The 21695-nt window shown below is 53.1% G+C and overlaps 1 protein-coding gene across 2 annotated transcripts in view; it reads right to left on the minus strand.

Moving 5' to 3' along the window:
- PKN1 (protein kinase N1) overlaps nucleotides 1-21494 on the minus strand; it is a 28732-nt gene extending 7238 nt beyond the window's left edge. The window contains exons 1-9 of one of the 2 annotated variants that reach the window (XM_061421861.1): nucleotides 21285-21494; nucleotides 16293-16596; nucleotides 13650-13801; nucleotides 11393-11528; nucleotides 7122-7267; nucleotides 6720-6933; nucleotides 5530-5724; nucleotides 3091-3200; nucleotides 2859-3002 (exon numbers count right to left, since the gene is read on the minus strand). In XM_061421861.1, the coding sequence (XP_061277845.1) occupies nucleotides 2859-3002; nucleotides 3091-3200; nucleotides 5530-5724; nucleotides 6720-6933; nucleotides 7122-7267; nucleotides 11393-11528; nucleotides 13650-13801; nucleotides 16293-16596; nucleotides 21285-21305 (1422 nt within the window). In that variant the 5' untranslated portion in view covers nucleotides 21306-21494. Of the gene's footprint in view, nucleotides 1-2858; nucleotides 3003-3090; nucleotides 3201-5529; nucleotides 5725-6719; nucleotides 6934-7121; nucleotides 7268-11392; nucleotides 11529-13649; nucleotides 13802-16292; nucleotides 16597-17841; nucleotides 17917-21284 lie in introns of those variants that run through there. The other variant, XM_061421860.1, reaches the window with a different exon arrangement.
- Nucleotides 21495-21695: the final 201 nt, after the last annotated feature.

The raw sequence follows: 21695 nt of genomic DNA on the forward strand, positions 1-21695 counted from the left end.
TGCTCCATCACTAGAGAAGCCACAGCAATGAGAAGCCCGCCCACCACAACTAGAGAAGAGCCCCAGCAGCAACAAAGACTCAGCCAAGACAAAAATAAAAATAAGTAACATTTTTTTAAAAAGAAACAATCTTTCTTAAAAAGAAAATAGTAAGTAAATCTTGAAGACAAGCAGGACTGCCTCAGCACTCTCACCCCTGGCCACCCACCACTACTGTCCACTTGGGTTTTGGACAGTCTTCCTAACAGAAGAATAATTTCATGGCCCTGCCGTGTGAAGTCAGCTCTTCTCTGCTCCTTTCCTTCTGTGGTCCTGGATTACGAGATCATGTAAGAATTTTTACCCAGATAGTAAGATAGCCCTTGACTATTTCAAGAATTTTTCTAGATATTTTTAGGAATTAGTAAATTAGTTAGAAATTAGTGAAAAGTGACTAATGTTGTGAAATTCTGAAAGCATTTTCTAGTGAAAACTTAAGAGTAATATAGATTTTTGGTCTGTATAGGCTTCCCTGGTAGCTCAGCTGCTAAAGAATCCACCTGTAATGCAGGAGACCTTGGGTGGGGAAGAGTCACTGGAGAAGGGATAGGCTACCCACTCCAGTATTCTGGCCTGGAGAATTCCATGGACTGCATAGTCCATGGGGTCGCAGAGAGACACAAGTGAACAACTTTCACAGCCAAGGAAAAGCTTCTTTCAGGTTAATCTTTAAACTCACTTGAACCCAATGACTCTCTTGATATTTATCCCATTCCTGAAAACAGAGTTAATTATACAGCTGTTTTTTTTTTAATACTGTGCACTGGGAATTTTTTATACTAGGGTTTCCCAGGTTGAGCTAGTGGTAAAGAACCCGTCTGCCAATGCCAGAGACATAAGAGATGCAGGTTTGATCCCTGGGTCAGGAAGATTCTCTGGAGGAGGGCATGGCAATATACTCAATATTCTTGCCTGGAGAATCCAATGGACAGAGGAGTCTGGTGGGCTAGAGTCCATAGCATTGCAAAGAGTAGGATATGATTGAAGTGACTTAGCATGCATACACTGGGAATTCTGTTTCTTTTTCACATGGTCTGATCTTTTTGCAAAGAAAACTGGTATTTAAAAATCTAAGCAAGTGGTGGGGACTTTCCTGGTGGTCCAGTGGATAAGACTCCACACTCTCAATGCAGGGGGCCCAGGTCTGAGCCCTGGTCAGGAAACAAAGATCCCACATACAGCAATCAAGTCTACAAATTACAACTGAACCCAAGCACTCTAGAGCCCAGGCGTCACAACTAGAGAAGCCCGAGAGCTGCAATGAAGACCCAGCACAGCCAAAATAAATAATAAATTAAAAAAAAAAAATCTAAGCAAGTAGCAAAATGAAAAAAAAGAATTTTCCCCTAGGGTTAAGGACATGGGGAGATATATCTATACATACATACATACATATATGTATACACACACACACATGTGAAATGAAAGTGTTAGTCACTCAGTTGTGTCTGACTCTTTGTGACCCCATGGACTGTAACCCACAAGGCTCCTCTGCCCATAGAACTCTCCAGGCAAGAATACTGGAATGGGTTGCCATTTTTTCCCCCAGGGGATCTTTCCAACCCAGGGATTGAACCCAGGTCTCCTGCATTGCAGGCGGATTCTTTACCATCAGAGCTACCAGGGAAGCAATTTATATACGTGTGTGTGTGTATGTGTATTGGATTGGCCAAAAAGTTTTTATGAGTTTCTATAAGATCTGATGACAAAACCCAAACGAACTTCCTGTTCAGCCCAATACATAAAACAGGGTACATTAGTATTTTAGGGGCAAATTTAAAGAATTTCTGAGAATAATTCTGGCTAAACGAGGGGGCCAGTGACTTTCTCTGTGTCTGAGTTTCCTCCTCTGTCAAATGTAACTAGTAACGGTCCCTCTGGAATGGGTTCTTGTGAGGATTTATAAGTCAGTGCCAGCAGAGCACTTTGGACAGGGCTTGGCCATGCGACAAGGGGTCAGCTAGGAATGTCATTTAGACTATGGGCTCTCAATCAGGGGCCGCTGGCCATGTCTGGAGGCATTTTTAGTTGTCATAACTGGTGCGGGGTTGCTACTGGCATCCCGTGGGTGGGGGCCAGGGATGTGACTCAGCACCCTACAGTACATAGGACAGTCCTGCAACCAAGACTTGCCCAGCCCAAATGTCCATAGTGCCGAGGGTCGTGGGTGGGCTCCCCTGATGAGGACCCTCACCCGACAGCACTGGGGAAGGAATCTCTCTGCTCAACTGTGGCTCTCATAGCAATCCCCATAATATGTTGCTTGGTTTTGCTTTTCTTTTCTGGCTTGACAACATTTTGCTATTTCTTCTTCTTTTTTTAATATCTTGTTTTAGAATGAAACCAATCCCAGCTTTAGTCATACATCATGGGACTAATTAAATGTACTTTCCTATCAAGGTTCAGAGACTAAGGGGAAAACACATCTTCCCCTTCTAGAAAACCAGGAGAAAGAGACACAAAAAGCATTTTTCTGGGCTTTCCTGGTGGCTTGGCGGTGAAGAATCCGCCTGCCAAGGCAGGAGACAGGTGTTTGATCCCTGGTCCGGGAAGATCCCACGTGCTGCAGAGCAACTAAGCCCATGTGCCACAACTGCTAAGCCTGAGCTCTGGAGCCCAGGAGCTATAACTATTCAGCCCATATCCTGCAATTACTGAAGCCCATGCACCCTAGAACCCGTGTTCCACAAGAAAAGCCAACGCAATTAGAAATCCACACGTGCCGCAACGCAAGACTAGCCTGAGCAGCAACAAAGACCGGGCACATCCAAAAAAAAAAAAAAAGCACTTTCTCAGGGTGGGGGTCAGGCTGTATGTACCTCAGCCACCAGGCAGCCCTGAGGTTCCATGTCCAGCTGCACCTCATGCCTCTCGTTGTCCAAGAAATCCTCCAACTTCAGGAATTTGAGGGCACACAGGCCCCGCTGGTCCCGCCAGAACACAGCCAACTCCAATTCCCGTGCCTCAGGGAAGAAGAGGGCTGTCACTTGGGGTGCCTGAGGCCCCAGGCCCCTCCTCCTCCCAGCCCTCTCACTCGCCCACCTAACTCACCCTCTCCAGTTCCAGGGTAAAGCTCTGGTCCCAGGCGTTGGGGCCACACGGCTTCCAGGATGTCTGTCCCACCACTGTGTTATCCAGCTTGAGCACAGTGCTCACCTCATCTGGAACAGGGGTGGAGGGAGGGTGTCAGGAGATTCTGGGGAGGAGGGTAATCTCTTATATCTTATTAATAAAGAAATCCTCTCTTCCCCTATAATATTCTGCTATGCTATCTGACCAAGCTCTACAGTCCTGCCTTTCACATTAAGCCCTTCAATCCATCTCCAGTTGATTTTGGTGTGTGGTGTGAGGCAGGGATCCAAATTCACTTTTATTCTATATATATATAAATTCTAGCAATATATTCCTAAGTATTCAATCTAAAAAAAATGCCAGCAAGTATACATTGGGAGATGCATAAATATAATGCTTATGTAACAGCTCAAAACTAGAAACATCTGCCTATGAATTAACATATACATGGTAATATAGGGTTATTAGCTAAACCATGAAATCTCTTATAGTCAACTATTTTTTATCTAAAAAAAAAAAAAAAGACAGCAATTTGATATGGCTCAGTCTAAGACAATTAAACCAGGCTAAAAATGAATGAAGTATAATTTCATGCAACGGTATGAATAAATCTCCCACACAATGTTGAAGAAAAGAAGCCGTTACCATGGAATACATTCTGTATGATTCCACATATGTGCAGTTCAAACACAGGCAAATTAAACTGCACTGCTTTGAGATGGTACATGGGCGCTAAAACTACAAAGAAAAGCGAGGAAATGACAGCGGTAAGAGTGAGGAGAGTAGCTACCTCTAGGACAGAGGAAGGGGCTGGAATTGAGGAGGGGGCATGAGAGGGCTTCCAGAGAATTCTATTTCTTGACCTGGGTGGTGGTAACATAGGCGGTTACTCTATTGTCATATTCTTCTTGTATCCATGCTTTTATACGTGTGCATTCGTTTCTTTTCACATTGTGGTAAAACTCACATAAAATTTACCATCATTATAATTTTCAAGTATACAGCTCAGTGGTACCAAGTACGTTGATACTGTTGTGTAATCATCACCACCGTCATCTCCAGAACTCTTCATCTTTCCCAACTGAAACTCTGTCCCCCCAGGTAAACAATAACTCTCCATTTCCATCCGCCCCCCCAACCACTAGCAACCACTATTCTTTCCATCTCTATGAATGTAACCAACGTAGATACTTCGTATAAGTAGAATCCTATACTACTTGTTGGCTTCCCAGGTGGCTCAGTGGTAAAGGATTTGCCGGCCAATGCAGGAGGCGCAGGCACATCGGTTGAACACAGGGATTCAATCCCTGGGTGGGGAAGATCCCTCGGAGAAGGAAATGGCAACTCGCTCCAGTTTTCTTGCCTGGGAAACCCCACGGACCGAAGAGTCTGGAGGGTTACAGTTCACGGGGTCACCAAAGAGTCGGACACAACTTAGTGACTAAACAACAAAAAGACAAGAAGTATCCCTCATGTTCAGCTGCTAAGTCATATCTGACTCTTTTGTGACCCCATGGACTGTAGCCCACCAGGCTTCTCTGTCCATGGGATTTCCCAGCCAAGGATACTGGAGTGGGTTGTCATTTTCTTCTCAGGGGAATCTTCCCGACTCCGGGATCAAACTCGTGTCTCCTGCACTGGCAGGTGGATTCTCTACCACTGAGCCACCAGGGAAGCCCACCTGTCATTTTACAACTGGTTTATTTCACTCACGTACTCAAGTTCATCCATGTTGTAGCATGTTTCAGAATGTCCTTTTTTAAGGCTGAAAAATCCAGAGAATTCTATTTCTTGACCTTGGTGGTGGTAACATAGGCAGTTACTTTAGTGTTATTCTTCTTCTACTCATACTTTTAAATGTGTGTATTCGCTTCTTTTCACATTGTGGTAAAACTCGTAACATAAAATTTACCCTCGTTATAGATGTATTTGTACAGAATAGAATCCATTTCTATAGAATAGACTTCTCTGGAATCCACTGTGTGGATGGACCACAATTTTTTAATCCGTTCATCCATCACCAGACACTGGGCTGCTTCTGCCTTTTGACCACTGTGAATAATGCTGCTATGAACATGGGTGTATACCAAAATTTTTTTGAGATCCGGCTTCCAACTTTTGAGTATTCATCCAGAAGCAGGACACTGGATCTATGGTAGTTCTATGTTTCATTATTTGAGGACCTGCCATGCTGCTTTCCATGGTGGCCACACAATTTTACATTCCCACCAACAGTGTAGAAGCCTTCCAGCTTCTCCACATCCTCCCTAACACCTGTTAGTTTATCTTGTTCTATTTTACAGTATCCATCCTAATGAGTGTGATGAACGACTTTTTCAGAATGTTACCAATGTGGGAAATCAGGGACCACCCCCAGCCTACCCCACCTCATTCCTCCCGGACATTAGTGCCACTCACTGGTGTTCTCAGCTTCCGCTTTGAGGCTGCTCCTGCCACTGAGACTTCCGGTTCGGCTGTAAAGACCTCGGGCTGGGCGGCTCAGGAAGGGGGTGCGGCTGTCAGGGGTCCCAGGTCCCCCCACCGAAGGTGAAGGGTTCCAAGGGATGGTCTCTGGAAGGTCTCTGCAGCCCACCACACGCACCTCCAGGGTCCCTGAGAGAGGGTCAGGCTCATGGGGTGGGTTACATCTGGGGCAGGACAAGGGCTGCAGGTGAAGTGGGCATGTGCAGAAGTGGCCAGTGTGCAAATGGGAGTTGGTGAGGGACAATTGGGGTGAGGCAGGGGGTCTGCTGCAGAGATGGCTGTGCCCAGAAGAGAGAAACAGGGGACAAGGTGGAAGGGTGGGGCAGTCTGGGGAAGGGCTCTAGATGCTGAGGTTCAGTGACAGAAGAGCAGTTCAGAGTGCAGGCTGGAGGTCCAGGCGGGGGTGAGCCAGGTAGGACTGGGGGCGTCCAGGGTAGGATTCGGTAGGCTAGTCTGAGGTCTGACACTGGGGCTGCGGTCTATGGTAGGACTGGTCTGGGGAGGTAGTGGCTGACGGATCTAAGAAGGGAGGGGCTGGCTAATCTGGGGGTGGGGGGTCAGAGGTTCAGGACTGAGGATTCTGAGAGTGAGGGACTATGAGACTGAAATCGGGGACTCTGGCTGGAGAGAGAAGACAGGGCCCTTCAGGGAGGGGTGGGGAAAGTGAGGATGGGACTGTTGTTGCTGCTGTTGTTTAGTCTCTCAGTTGTGTCTGACTCTTTTGCGACCTCATGGACTACAGACTACCAGGCTCCTCTGTCCATGGAATTTCCCAGGCAAGAATACTAGAGTGGGTTGCCATTTCCATCTCCAGGGAATCTTCCCCACCCAGGGATCAAGGATGGGGAGATGAGGGCACGAGTCTCTGGGAGGGCAAGGTGGGGTGGGAAGTCTAGGGTCCATGGGTCTGTCTGGCGTGGGGAAATGGGGCGCAGGGCTACAGGGTTGGGGTGAATGGAAAAGGGAGAGGACAGTGGGATGGGAGTCCAGGACTGGGGAGAATGAAGATCCCAGTTGCAGGTTTGGGGCTTGGGGGCTCAGAGGGGCAGGAGTCTAGAGCCAGGAGGGTGGGGTCCTGATTTGGGGCGGAAGCAGGGGAGGACAGGGGAGGTGTCGGGACCCACCTGTGAGTGGTGCAGGCTTGCTCAGGGTGCTGTAGTGCGTGGCGGGGAACGGCCCGGCCAGGCGGGCGCTAAAGGCTGCGGACGAAGCCGCGGCGAGCTCTTCGCGCAGCAGCCGCCCCTTCGGGTGGTCAGCGGGGAGCTCCCCAAGCCGCCGCTCCAGCGCCTCCCGAAGCAGCCCCAGCTTCTGGTTGGACTCGGTCAGCTTTTCCTGGGCCTGAGGTGGGAGAAGCCTGGCCGGGCTCGGGGCGGGATCCGGCACGCCCCTCCCCCAGGCTGGCTAAGTCCCACCTGGAGCTCCTCCCCAGAAGCCCGAGCCCTCAAATCATCTGGGTCCGACTTGACACACGAGTCCCCATCCCATGCTGAAGCCCCACCTCTCCGGGTCGATGCCCCGCCCCTCACCTCGCTGACGGCTTTGCGGTCCGGAGCCTTGGCGGCGCTGAGCAGGCGCAGCACATTCTTGGCGCCCTCGGCCACCGCGTGCTCCACTCGGAAGTGGTGACGCAGCTCCTCGATGCGCAGCTCCACTGCCCCCAAGTCCGGACTCCCTGTGGGCGTGAGACACGAGGCAGTGAGGCCAGCTTGAGCCCCGGCTCCAACCATCCTGGTTCTAGAGACATGCACCCATCTGTAGGAAACAGGCACTGGCCAGGGACAGATAGCCGTCAACAAGCATCACTCCCTCCCAAGGTAGGGGGTCATGGGGACAGTCACACTGTCACCCACGGGCAGACAGCCACACATGGACCCGGATACTGTCACTCTTTTATCCAGACACCATCACCCACAGAGCCAGTCCCAGGGATGTAGTTAAGCTGCCACCCAGGGGCAGACTTACATACAGACACACAATTAACACATACTTAGGGAACTTCCCTGGTGGCCCAGCAGTTAAGAATCTGCCTTCCACTGCAGTGGATGAAGGTTCGATCCCTGGTGAGGGAACTAAGATCCCACATGCTCCGGAGCAACTAAGCCCATGTCCCTGCAACTACCAAGCCTGCGCACCACAACTGGAGAGTCTGTGCACCGCAAGGAAAGATCGCGCATGATGCAATGAAGATCCTGGGTGCCACAGCTAAGACTCGATGCAGCCAAATAAATAAAAATAAAACACACACTTAAGAACAGATACGTTGCTGATGGGAACACAAGTTGCTTTCCAATGGAGGCAGTTTGGCGATTTCTGTCAGAATTATAAATGTATCTACCTTTTGATTTAGCAATCCCAGTTCAGGTACTTTATCCCATAGAAACAACTTTGCACTTGATATATGTTGTTTTTGTTTGGCCATACCATGCAGCATGTGGGATCTTAGCTCCCTGACTAGGAATTGACATTGCACCCTCTCTCCCCTGCAGTGGAAGTGCAGCATCCTAACCACTGGACTGCCAGGAAATTTCCCTTGATACATGTATTATATGTGGTTATTCATAGCCTTTTTTTTTAAGAGCAAAAGATTGGAAGATACCTCATTTCCTCTAGTAGGGGTCTGAGTAAATGAATGGTGACCACCCACACCGTGAAATATAACGTAGTTGGAGGAACAAGAATGGTGTCAGATAGATGTCATCAGACTGTCACTCAGAGGGTGACAATGGCATTGTCACTTTGTCACTAGTGTAGGCCTAAGCACACACATACCCACACACTCTAACAAAGATGCCATCACACTGCCACACATGGGTAAGACCGATATTACAGACACAGATATATACCTTGTCTGTGCTGTGCTACGTGCTACCATTTCAGTCGTGTCTGACTCTTTGCAACCCCATGGACTGTAGCCCACCAGGTTCCTCTGTCCATGGGATTCTCCAGGCAAGAATACTAGAGTGGGGTGCCATTCCCTTCTCCAGGGGATCTTCCCAACCCAGGAATCGAACCTGCAGTTCTTATGTCTCCCGAATTGGCAGGTGGGTTCTTTACCACTAGCGCCACCTGGGAAGCCCTATGCTGCTGCTGCTGCTGCTGCTAAGTCGCTTCAGTTGTGTCCAACTCTGTGAGACCCCATAGACAGCAGCCAGACTCCCCCGTCCCTGGGATTCTCCAGGCAAGAACACTTGAGTGGGTTGCCATTTCCTTCTCCAATGCATGAAAGTGAAAAGTGAAGTCACTCAGTCGTGCCCAACTCTTAGTGACCCCATGGACTGCAGCCTACCAGGCTCCTCCATCCATGGGATTTTTCAGCCAAGAGTACTGGAGTGGGGTGCCCCTGCCTTCTCCGGGAAGCCCTATATACCTTGTCAACTCCCAGCAAAAGGACAGTGTCACAGGGACAGAGGGAAAGTCACAAAACATAAACACCCTAATGGGACAGAATCAGTCAGTTCAGTCACTCAGTCGTGTCCGACTCTTTGCGACCTCATGAACCGCAGTGTGCCAGGCCTCCCTGTCCATCGCCAACTCCTGGAGTTCACCCAAACTCATGTCCACTGAGTCAGGACAGAGTCACACAATGACAAAACTCCCAGGGCTCTAACTCCAGCCCAGGGAGGATCACGGCAATACAGGCACACTGCCACATAGATAAGGCACAGGGACAGGCAAAGAAATGCCAGCACAGGACTTGCCTGGCAGTCCAGTGGTTAGGACTTCGCCTTCTGGTGCAGGCAGTACAGATTTGATCCCTGGTTGGGGGGTGAAGTTCCCACATGCCTCACAGCCGGGGAATCAAGGCATGGAATGGAGGCAGTGTGGTAGCAAATTCAGTGAGGACTTGTGGACACAGTGGGGGAAGGAGAGGGTGGGACGGATAGAGAGAGTAGCACTGACATATATACACCAGCACGTGTAGCACAGACAGCCAGTGGGAATTTGCTGTATGGCGCAGGCAGCTCAAACCAGTGCTCTATGACAACCTAGAGGGGTGGGATGGGGTAGGAGGGAAGGTTCAAGAGGGAGAAGACATATGTATATACTTATGGCTGATTCATGCTGATGTATGGCAGAAACCAACACAATATTGTAAAGCAATTATCCTCCAATTAAAAATATTTTTTTTTTGAAGAACAAAAAAAATGGTCCACACTGAAAACAAATCTTTAAAAGAAATGCTGTCATGATGTCATACAGTCAGGGCAGCATGAGCAATAATCATAGACACACAGACCCAATGTCACAGGGAAACAGGCTGGCTTCACACTCAGAATGAAGTCCCAGGGATGCAGCCACAGCCCAACAGAGGACACAGCCACAGTCGCCCAATGGAACAGGGAGTAGGCGCAAGGACACACTGTCACCTAGTTGCAGGAAACCTGTCACCCACAGGCACAAGGTCACAGTCGTGCTTATCCACGGCTGCAGATTTCAAGGACAGTCTTGCGGTCCCACATGATGACCTAGACTCACACTCAAGCATTCCTACAGTCACACGCGCCCACAGCTGTACGGCACCCACCAAGACTTTTGTCACATGTGCCCAGGTGGTTGTCAAGACTTTTACACTTACAGGGGCAAGATTAGGCTGTCACCAAAAGTTACAATGCGAGGACACAGTAAGGAGGCAGCCATCTATGAATCTGGAAGAGGGCTCTCACCAGACGCTGTATCCGCCAGCGCCTTGATCTTGGACTTTCAGCCCCCAGCACAGTGAGAGATAAATGTCTGTTGTTTACATGCCCCCTCATCCCCAGTCCGTGGTACTGTGGTGGAGCAGCCTGAACACACTAACACCCACCAACAGCTGACACACTCTCATGGTGATACAGGAACTCTCATAGTTATGGGGCATGTGTACAAACTCTGGTCCCCAGGGCAAATACCACCTTAACACTGACGAACGTCACTAGTGCAGTCACCCCTGCAGGTGAAACCTGGAGAGCTGATGCGTACAGTACAGCCCGTCTCAAATTCAGGATGACAATTGGGTTGAGACGGCCTCAGGCATTCAGACACTGAGATACATAGGAAACACACACACACGCTGTGGACACCCACAGTTTCATATTACAGGGGCCAACACAGCAAGGCAACTGCCGAGCCCAGGGGTCCACACATTTTCTCCATCAAGAGCCAAAGGGTAGGACCTCCCTGGTGGTCTAGTGGTTAAGAGGCTGCCTGCCAATACAGGGGACGTGGATTCAACCCTGGTCCAGGGAGAATCCATATGCCGCAGGGCAAACTACACGCCTGCTGCACAACTACTGAGCCTGCGATCCAGAGCCCGTGAGCTGCAGCTACCGAAGCCCAAGAGCCCATGCTCGACAATAAAAGGAGCCACTGCAATGAGAGGCCTTCACACAACAACGAAGACCCAGCACAGCCAAAACTGAATTAATTATTTTTTTTAAAAAGCCAAAGGGTAAATATTTTTGTCTTTGTGGACCACAAGCTCTGTTGCCACTACTTGGCCCCACTGTCACAGTGCACAAGCAGTCGTAGGCGACAGTAAACCAACAGGCATGGCTGGGTCTTCAGTATTTCCAAAACAAACAAAAAGAGGCAGTAGCAGATTTGGTCCAAGAGCTGTAGTTTGCCAATAACTGATCACGTGCAAATCTCGAGTGGGACAGAATGGGAAACTGGGGCCCAGAGAGGGTCAGGAACGCATTCTAGCATGGTGAGTCACAGCACCCACCTCCCTGCCTTAGAAAGGGACCCCTTGTGGGGCTGGGAGCTGAACTCTGCAAGGTGGAATGCAGGGCAGGCTGTCTCAGGGTGATGGACTCACCTTGAGCCTCGTCTGGGGCCGCCTGGCTCTCCAGCTGGCAGGCCTGCAGTGCCCGGCGCAGTTGCATGCGGATGATATCTATCTTGGTCTTACTGTCTTGCAGCATCTGCTGGGCTGTCAGCAGCAGCTTCCGGTCCTGATGGCAGAGACAGGCCATGAGGGGAAAACTGGGCAGGTGGGGGCCTGACCACCCGTCCTGGTGTCTACCCCAGGCAGGCTCTGGGTGACAGAGCATTCATGTGTGGGTGTGAAAGACTGTGTTCCTGGGTGTTGAAGGGAGATGGAGCCTTGGCATGTGAATCTTGACAGCTGCCACCTAACAGCTGTGTGACTTTGGACAAGCTGCTCAACCGCTCTGGGTCTGTCTGCTCATCTGCGGGAAGGGGAGTGTACTAACAGCACCAACCACCACTGGCCTGAGGATTAAAGGAGGTAATCTGTATGTAGGGCTCACAACTGTACCTGGCACCAGCAGGCACTCTATTTGTGTCAGCTGTTAGAATGGCGTATGTGTGTGTGTTCCCCATGGTGGGCATAGCCTTGCCTGTAGCCACATGGGTGAGTCCAGGGGTGACTGGGTGTGAGACAGTTGTAGACAGTTGCAGGGAGCAGGATCCTGATGGTGGTGTGTGCAATTCAAGCTACAGGGTTGACTGGACATAGCCAAGGACCCTATGTGGGTACAAGTGCCAGGAACTGGTAGTGGATTTTTCCATTGACTTGGTGCTATGTTCAAAACCAGGCACTGACAGACTTCCCTAGTGGTCCAGTGGTTAAGAATCCACCTGCCAATGCAAGGGACACAGGTTCGATCCCTGGTCCGGGAAGATTCCACGTGCAGCAGGGCAACTAAGCCCATGTGCCACAACTACTGAGCATGCGCACCCTAGAGCCTGTGCTCCATGACAAGAGAAGCCCATGCCCTGCAACTAGAGAATGGCCCCCTACGCTCCACAACTACAGAAAGCCTGAGCACAGCAATGAAGTCCCAGAGCAGCCAAAAATAAAAATAAATAAAATAAATTTTTAAAAAGCCAGGCACTGCCAATCCGTGATGAAAGAAGACTGGGTATTGACTGAAGGGGGCAGGAGGGCACTTCTGGGTGACAGGAAAGGTTCAGTAAGGGCGGTGGGTACCTAGATAAAGATTCACTGGCTGTACACTTAGGTTTTCTGCACTTGACCTCCATCTGTTACACCTCAATAAAAGGTTAAGAAAAATGCTGCACAGTCTGTGTCCTCCTGTGCAATATTCACGTTTGTGTGTGCACTCACAGGCATGGATGCTCTCTGGGTCTCTAGCTGTAGGTCTAACTCTGCCCGTGGGTGTAACTGTCTCTGGGTGTTGCTGCCAACCTGTTACTGTGTACTTGATGTTGGTACAACGGGGGGTACGTCTGTGTGACAACTCTGATCTCTGGATGTGAAAAACTGATGATGTGTGTGTCTGTGCGTCTAGGTGTCCTGTTGGCCTGAGCTGTGTGTCCTGGGTGTTCTATGATGGTATGTGTCTCTGTGTGTCTAGAAGTGACTGTTGTGGTTTTTGTCCACGTGCTTCTGAGAGTTGTTACTGCTGTGAATCTAGATGTTATGACGGTATATGTGTGTGTCACAGTGGTGATATGCCACTGTGTGTCTCTAGATGCTGTTATGACCATGGGTGTGTCTCTAGATATTATGATGATACTATATACATCTGGGCTTCTCTGGTGGCTCAGTGGTAAAGAACCTGCCTATCAATGCAAGAGACATGAGTTCAATCCCTGGGTTGGGAAGATCCCCTGGAGGAGGAAATGACAACCCACTCCAGTATTCTTGCCTAAAAAACCCTATGGACAGAGGAGCCTGGTGGGCTACAGTCCACAGGGGTGCAAAGAGTCGGACACGACTGAGCCACTAAACAGTCACGTGTGCATCTAGGCGTTGATCTGTGTGTACATGGCAGAGATGCCACCAGCAGTGAGAGGCTGCATGTTGCCCCGTCTCTGGGGGTAACTGAGTATGGGGGGGAGTCTCTGCCGTGTGTCGACCTGACATCACCCACCGTCATCCAGTTTCCTCTCTGCCCCCACCCAAGCTGCCCACACTCCAATCCTGCTGCAGAGTCACTCAACAGCCCTCTGTCCCCAACCCAAAGCACCCCAGCCTCCTGGGAGGCAGATGGAGGTACCACCCTGGCCCCACCGCAGGCTCCAGCCTGTGATGCGCCCACAGGTGTACACGCACACAGCGGGGTGTGCACGCACGCTGCTCCCACCTTGGTGCTGCCGTTGTTGTATGTCTGGATCATGTTCTCTGCCCCCTGCTTCACCTTCAGCTCGATGGCCAGCTGCTTCTCCAGACCGGCCACGCGGCTCAGGTTGGTGGCTGAGCAGGCAGAGTCGCCTGTGCCAGGGGACTGGGGGGCATCTGGAGGGGTAGATGGGGCACAGTCACCACAGCCCTCCTCTCCAACTGCCCAGGTGCTTTTGTGCCAGCTGAGAGGATCCACCCCTGGGCCTGGGAGGAGGAAGAGCTGGGGGCCAGGGGCCACAGGGCCCACTCCCCACCAGCCCTCATAGGGAAACCCTTTCAGGGCTGGGGCGGGACCAGTGTGAATGAACACAGGTGTATGTGAGTCCTTGGTGTGACCGTATATACCTTTGTAGAGAAGGTATATACACCCCAACGATGTACACGGTTGTGTAGGCGTCAGCGGGTGTGGCTGTGGTTAAGTCTGTGACCTTCAGGGTGTTGGCATAACTGAGTGTGTGTCTCCCCAGGTGCTAGTTTAACTGCGAGATGTGAGGTGTTAGAATGACTTTGTGAGATTCTGGGTGATGGGGATGACTCTGTGCACATGTTTGCGACTGCCAGCACAACTGTGCAATCAGATCTCCTGGCACTGGTGTGACAGCGTCCGAGTGTTGGAACAGCTGGACATGTGTGTCTCTGGAGGTTGGCACAGCTCTGTGTGAATCTCCAGAGAGTGGTATGACCATCAGAGGGACTCTAGGTACAGCTGTGACGGGACGAGGTTTTTGAGCATTGGCTGAACTCTTTTTCATCATCTGCAAGTGTTGATCTGATAGTGTTGCTGCTGCTGCTGCTGCTAAGTCGCTTCAGTCGTGTCCGACTCTGTGCGACCCCACAGATGGCAGCCCACCAGGCTTCCCCGTCCCTGGGATTCTCCAGGCAAGAACACTGGAGTGGGTTGCCATTTCCTTCTCCAATGCATGAAAGTAGAAAGTGAAAAGTGAAAAGTGAAGTCGTGTCCAACTCTTCGCGACCCCATGGACTGCAGCCCACCAGGCTCCTCCGTCCATGGGATTTTCCAGGCAAGAGTACTGAAGTGGGGTGCCATTGCCTTCTCCGTCTGTTAGCCTCCAGCTATTGACACAACAAAGAGGTGTGTGGGTGTTGGGCTAAGTGGTGCTGAGTCTCAGGTCTTGTCCAGTGGTGTGTGTAACTCTCAGGCTGTTTATGGGTTGGTAAACACCTGTGACAGCAGCTCTGTGTGTCTGAATATCTGGGGGTTGGTGTGAGCATGTGCAAGTCCTTAGGTTTTGTGTATGTGTTGGTGTGATGGAGTGTGCATTTAACTGGGTCCTGGTTGGCAGCATGGAAGTCTCTGGGTATTCACAGAATAATGCTGCTATTTAGTCACTCAGTCATGTCTGACTCTTTAGCAACCCATGGAGTGTAGACGGCCAAGGCTCCTCTGTCCATGAGATTTCCCAGGCCAAGAATACTGGAGTGGGTTGCCATTCCCTTCTCCAGGGGATCTTCTCGACTCAGGGATCGAACCCACATCTCCTGCACTGCAGGCAGATTCTTTACCGCTGAGCCACAGGGTAGGCCCTTGGAGTTGTCTGGGTGCTGGCGCAACTGTGTGTGAGGGTCTCTGGCTACTGATGTGATGTATGTTACATCTTTGTTTTTAGTTGTAAGATGAAAAAGTTCTGCAGATTCCTTGCACAAAAATGTGAAAATACTCAATACCACTGAGCTGTATGCTCAAAAATGATAAATTTTCTGTAACATGTTTTTTTCCAAAACATTTTATTTTATATTGGAATATAGGTGATTAAGGGACTTCCCTGATGGCTCAGTGGTAAAGAATATGCCTCTTAAGCAGGAGATGCAGGTTCAATCCCTGGGTTGGGAAGATACACTGGAGAAAGAAATGGCAACCTATTCCACTATTCTTGCTGAAAAATCCCATGGACAGAGGGGCCTAGCAGGCTGCAGTCCATGGGGTCACAAACATGGGGTCTAAACAGAAGCAATAACAATAGCCAGCTAACAACGCTGTTATACTTTCAGGTGCTGTTATGTGTTTTTTAATCACAATTAAACATTTTTTTTAATCAGCTGGAGCCTTTAGGTGTTGTCCAGGTGTGGGTGTGACTGTGAGTCTGGATATTTGTGTGATACCATGTAAGCCCTTTGGTGTTGTCCGGGTGTGGGTGTGAGTATGTGTACCCTTCTCTGGGTGTTGGTTTTGGCCTTTGGTCTGCCTGTATTTGGGCCTCCCAGGTGGCACCACTGTAAAGAATCCGCCTGCCAATGCAGCAGACGCAAGAGATGCAGGTTCAATCCCTGGGTCGTGAAGATCCCCTGGAGAAGGAAATGGCAATCCACTCCAGTATTCTTGCCTGGGGAATTCCACTGGACAGAGGAGCCTGGCGGGCTACAGTCCATGGGGTCACACAGAGTTGGACACGACTGAGCACTTGCAGCAGTAATAGCAGCCGCCTGCATTTTCAGGTTGGAAGCTGCCGTGACCGAGTGTGTCTTCCTGAGGGTCAGTGGCAATGGGCTGGCTGGCCTCACTCTGGGACACAGTGGGTGAGCCCTGGGCAGTGGAGGCCCCCAATCCCGCATCCCCCACCCCCTACCCCAGGGAAGCCTGGCTTACCGTGCACACCCACCGCAGGGTCGGGCAGCACCACGTGGGCATGCAGCTCCTGCAGCTGCTGGTGCAGCAGGTCAAGCCTGCGTGAGGAGCCACGCAGCACCAACTCCACAGGGCCCAGGTTACGGCCCAGGTCGGTGGTGGCTCGCCGCAGGTTCTCTGCACCCTCTTTCAGCTTCAGCTCCTTGCGGATCTCCCGCCGCAGACGCTCCCGCTCCAGCTCCAGCTGCTGCTGTACCCCAGGGGCTGCCAGGTCGGCACCCGCCAGGCCCAGCTGCTCCAGCAGGGACCAGCTGCGTGGCTCACTCTGCGGGGGACGAAGCAGGGTCAGTGGGGCCAGGGTGGCTCTGGGGGTGCAGACCACGTTCAGCCAGCCTGGCCCGGCCTCCTCCTGGGGGGCACTCCTGACACAGGGCCTGGTCCATGGCCTCCGACAGTCCCCTAAAACTGGGAGGTGAGACAAGGCCCCGTGCCTGCTTCCTGACACCTCCAAACTGTGAGGTCTCAAGGGCAGGGCCTTCTCCTTGCCGTCCCCTCAGACAAGAAGACCATAGGTACAGTTCAGTCTCGCCCCCTGTCCTCATGCAGTGGGATCCTGCAGGGCAGATTGCACTGCCCCATCACTGGGTCCCCACCGCTCGGGGTCCCCAAGGTCAGGCCCTATCTCTCCTTCCACTGTCCTCCCAAATTAGGGGGGCCCAAGAACAGGCTTTGTCTCCCTTTGTTGCCCACAAATGACCAGGTCCTGAGGGGAGACCCCCTCTCCCCTCTGCTGCCCCCCTAAACTAGGAGGTCCCAAAGGCACGCCCCATCTCCGCTCCCTTATGCCCCACATTAGGAGGGCCTGAGGGCAGCTTTCCTTCTGCTGCTCCCCAAATGAGGAAGTATCAAGGGCAGGCCTGTGATGCCCCCCAAACCACAAGGTTGGGGTTCCAAGAGCAGGTTCCTTCTCCTCATGGCTGTACCCTTGAACCAGGAGGACCCAGGGACAGGCCTTGTCTATTTCCTGTTGCACCCTCAAACTAGGAGGACCCAGCGACAGGCCTCATCTATTCCCTGCTGTACCCCAAAAGTAGGAGGGTGTGGAGACAAGCTTTGTCTATTCCCTGCTGTACCTCCAAACTAAGAAGACCCAGAGACAGGCCTCATCTATTCCCTACTGTAACCCCAAACTAGGAGGATCCAGGGACAGGCCTCGTCTATTCCCTGCTGTAACCCCAAACTAGGAGGGCCTGGAGACAGGTTTTGTCTATTCCCTGCTATACCCCCAAACTTGGAGATCCTGGAGCCAAGCGCCATCTCCCCTCCTTTTGTTGTCTACAACTGGGACCCTAAAGAAAAGAGCACTGTTCCCTTCCTCCTCTATTTCCCCAATCTGGAAGCCCAAAGGGCCCCAAACAGTTTCATCTTTCAAACAGAAAACTCCAAAGCCAGCACCCCACCTCCTCCCCTCAGTCCAAAACCGAGAGGTCCCAAGGGCAGGGCCCCTCTGTCCTGTGCCACTTGGGGTCCTCTTCTGCTGCCCCTCCCCCACAAGGACCCCAGCCCCCACCTCCAGCTCCCGGTCCAAAGGGGGATCAGCCTCCGCCATCCTGGGTCCCGGCTGAGGGCCCCGCCCTCTTCCTGAACCTCAGCCCTGCCAGGGCCTCTCGCCTGCTACTTCCTCTTTCCTGCTGGCTCCCAGCAACCCCTGCGAAGGCCAGCTCTGGGGCTCTGGGGCATCAAGAGGACCTTCCTCTCAACCCCGACTCGAGGGCTGAGCCTGCTTCTCTGGGGTCATCCCAGGGGTGGCCCCTCTGCTCCCTGTCCTGAGGATGCCCAAGGTGTACACAGCAGGCACACACACATGGGCCCGCTAGTGTGGACATGAAGAGCACCCTTCCCCACATATACAGCTTCCCTACAACACACTCTTATACACCTACAGGCATGTGCAGGTATCACAGGCTGGCCAGTGTGTGCCCACCCCCCACCCCCTGTACATACTTATAAACACCAACACCCACAAGTGCTTACATGGGCGGCCCAGCCCCCTTCCTGTCCCAACTTCCGGCTTCTTCTCAGCTCGGTTACCTGCTGCTGCTGACCACAGCTTGGAGGCCTGGGGGCCCGGCCGGCCCTGCGGTACCTCCCTGAGGCCTACATCATGAGGAGACAGCTCTGCAGGGCTGGGGTGCGAGTGTCTCCACTCAAGCTCAAATATGATTATTAAGAACCATGGTGGTTACTACAAGCTGCATGCCAGGTCAACTAATGCCATTCCAGGAGGTGCTGTTATCACTCCGTTTCCCAGATGAGGAAACCGAGACCTGGGGCCGTGACCCAACTTGCCCAAAGTCCCACAGCCAACAGGAGACAGAACTGAGATTTCCTACAAGAGTGCCCAGAATCGGAGCTAGTTGTCAGCCAGGCAGGAAGAGCCCCACGTATATTATTTGCCGCCACGGTGAGACCCGATTTTAGAGATGAGGAAAGTCAGGGTTTGCTCTCGATCAACTTCAAGGGCAGCTGCCCCCAGGGAAGATTTACTTCAGGCCTAAAGTATCACTCCCATGATCCTACTGACCCCTCAATTTTATCCTGAGCAGCTGCCATATTTCCCCTCCCACTTTACAGGTGAGGAGACTGAGGCTCAGAGGGATGGCAGCAGCAGTTCTCGACGGCAGAGGGGACTGCCAACACTCCCACCTCACTTCTAGGGGCAGTTGGCAATATCCAGAGCCATTCTGGGTTGGTTGTCATAACTGGGGCTGCTACTAGGCTCTATGGGGTTGAGTTCATGGAAACTGCTTGACATTCCACTGTAAACACGAGAGTCTCCACCTCCAAGAACGATTCAGCCCCAAATGTCAATAGTGCTGAGCTTTAGAAACCCTGGATTAAAGGACACAGACTCACACCCTGAACTGCTGACCATGACCACTGGTAAGGATTTCACAGCAGCCCCACCTGCAAGGGGCTGACCTGGTCTACATCCTTCCTCACCGTGAAAACCCTCTGAGCTACATTTTTTTTTTTTTCAATTTTGATGGCAAAAACCAAGGCTCAAAGAAGGAATGGCGCTGGGCCTAGGACACACCGTGAGGAAGTGACAGCTCTGGAATTTACACCCAGGGTCACCTCCTACCACCTGCTATAAACCAGGTCCCACCAGCCACCCAGCCCCACCCTGTCCCCAGCAGGCAGAGCATTGGTGCAGCCAGGAGCAGGGCCAGCTCGAATGAGGGGAGTCCGGGTGGGGGGGAGGAGCAGGATCCCTCAGCCCCACCTCCTCCAGCAGCTGAGGGCTGAGAATATGCAGAGGGAGAGAGGGAGGCTGGGCCTCCCTGGTTCTCCTTCCTTGGGTGACTCACTCTTATCCAGGGCAGAGGTCACCTGAGGGCCAACAAGATGAACCCATGAATCAGGAGCCTGGCCTGGCCTTGGGGAATCCCCAACACCCTCCAAGAAGCAGAAAACGCCTCCCCCGCCCCAGGTCCAGAGGGTCCACTTCCCAGAAATTCCCTCTTCCTAGAGTGACCAGGGATCTAGACCCCATGTCCGGAGATTTCAATGCGTTGGGCGTTTCTGGAATCCGGACAGGACATCCGTTTGCCGGACACAGAACAGACAGGCACACACACTGGGACAGACAGAGGGACAGGGGTAGCAGATCCAAGCAGCCACGAGAGAGGAATGACCAGGACAGGGTGGGGGTGGGGGTGGGGTAGGGAGAAGAGAGCAGGCAGAAGACGGGAAAGGGGACCAGGGCGCAGGTCCAGCCTCGTTCCAGGAATCACAGTCTCCGTCCGGGCCATGTCTGCTACATGCCAAACGCATGCATGTGCCAGGGGAGTCCTACACTGTCCTCCCAGGGCTGATGGGGTAGAGGCAGGGACCCAGGCCCTCCCCAGCCCCCAAGGTCTGACCTTATGTGATCGGCAACACCAGATACGCCCAGCTCCTCGGCAAGGCTGGCAGGCCATCAGCAGGACTGGGGCGGGGGACAGGGGGTCACGGGGGAGACACAAAGGGGATGTGGGGGCAGGTGCAGAAGGAGATGAGAACCCAGTTACACAGCAACCACAGGACGACGGAGAGCTGATGAGGCACTGTGGGGGCACCGGAGGTACAGGACATGTCTCAGATTTGGGTCACTGACCCAAAGAGGTTTCAGCAGTCACTCCGGCCCTGCTCACCACAGGCAGGGAAGGTGAGTTCCAGGCTGTGATGTCCACAAGATGGCACAGGGAGAACCTGGGTCGGTGGCACTTCGGTGTCAGTCACCTATGCCTCTGTGTGTGTTGATGTGTGGGTTGTTGGGTGACCCGGTCCAGGCAGGATTCCAGGTAAAAGAGAATCCCCAGTTCATTGACATGGACACTCCCCATCTGGAATCCTGGGATAAGGTTCCACCTGGCAGCCGAGTGGCTGGCTGTGTGGGTCCCTGGTCCCCAGACCTAAAGAGGTGACTCTGGCACTTCCGCCAACAGGTGCCAATCTGCAGCGTCGCGACCATCGTAAAGCTCAGTCCGGAGGTGGGGGTGCCGCCGGAGCTTTGTTGTGCGTGGGGGAGGGTGGGGGAAACGGGGCGAGTGGCCTGCGCCCTTCCTGGGGCATCGCGCCAGGCACCTGCTCAGGTGGAGCGGCACCTGCCGGAGAACCGAACGCTGAGGAGAGGGAGCGAGCGGCAGGGTCGACTGGCACCGGGATGCCCAGCTAGCCACAGACACCCGAAGTCGAGCCTTCGCTGAGCCCTCTCTAATTCTCAGAGAAGGGCGGAGCTGGGAATGCTGTAGGACCTTCCTCGCTCCCACACCCTCCCCCGCGCGTACCTCCACCTGCCGAGGAGACTGCGCTGGCTCCACAGTGCCGGCCCAGGGAGGGGGCGCCTAGCGCTCGGGGGAGGTGGGGACCCGCCCTGGCCGCCCCGATCCCGGGAGCTCCGGCGGTGCGCGGGAGGGGGTCCCCAGCGCCGGCTGGCCGCTGGGCGGCTGCAAACGCAGGTGCGCCTACCTGCACAGCGTCGCTGGCCATGTCCACACGCAGCCCGCCAGGGGTCCCCGCGCGGAGGGAGGGGCGCTGAGAGGAGCGCGCGTGCGCCCCGCACGGGGCGGGGCGGGGGGCGGGCGCGGCGCGACGCCCCCCACAAGGCGCAGGGCCGGCTCCGGCCTGCTCGGCTCGGGCCGCGCCTGGCCTGGCCGCCGAGTCCGCGCGCCGCGCCCTCCGGCCCCAGCGGCCGCCGGGCCCGGTCACGTGACCACCGAGGTCGGCGCCCGGGGAGGGGGCGGGGCCGAGGGGCGGGGCTCCCGACGGCCCCCGGGGCTGCGGGGTCCTGGCCGCCGTGCGCCCCCCTCCGGAGCGGAAGCTGCCGGGTCTGTTTCGCTCGCCTTTCCTTCTTTCGGATTTCTCCCTTTTCCCACGGGT

Source organism: Bos javanicus, chromosome 7 (genome assembly GCF_032452875.1).
Source record: "Bos javanicus breed banteng chromosome 7, ARS-OSU_banteng_1.0, whole genome shotgun sequence".
Taxonomy (NCBI): domain Eukaryota; kingdom Metazoa; phylum Chordata; class Mammalia; order Artiodactyla; family Bovidae; genus Bos; species Bos javanicus.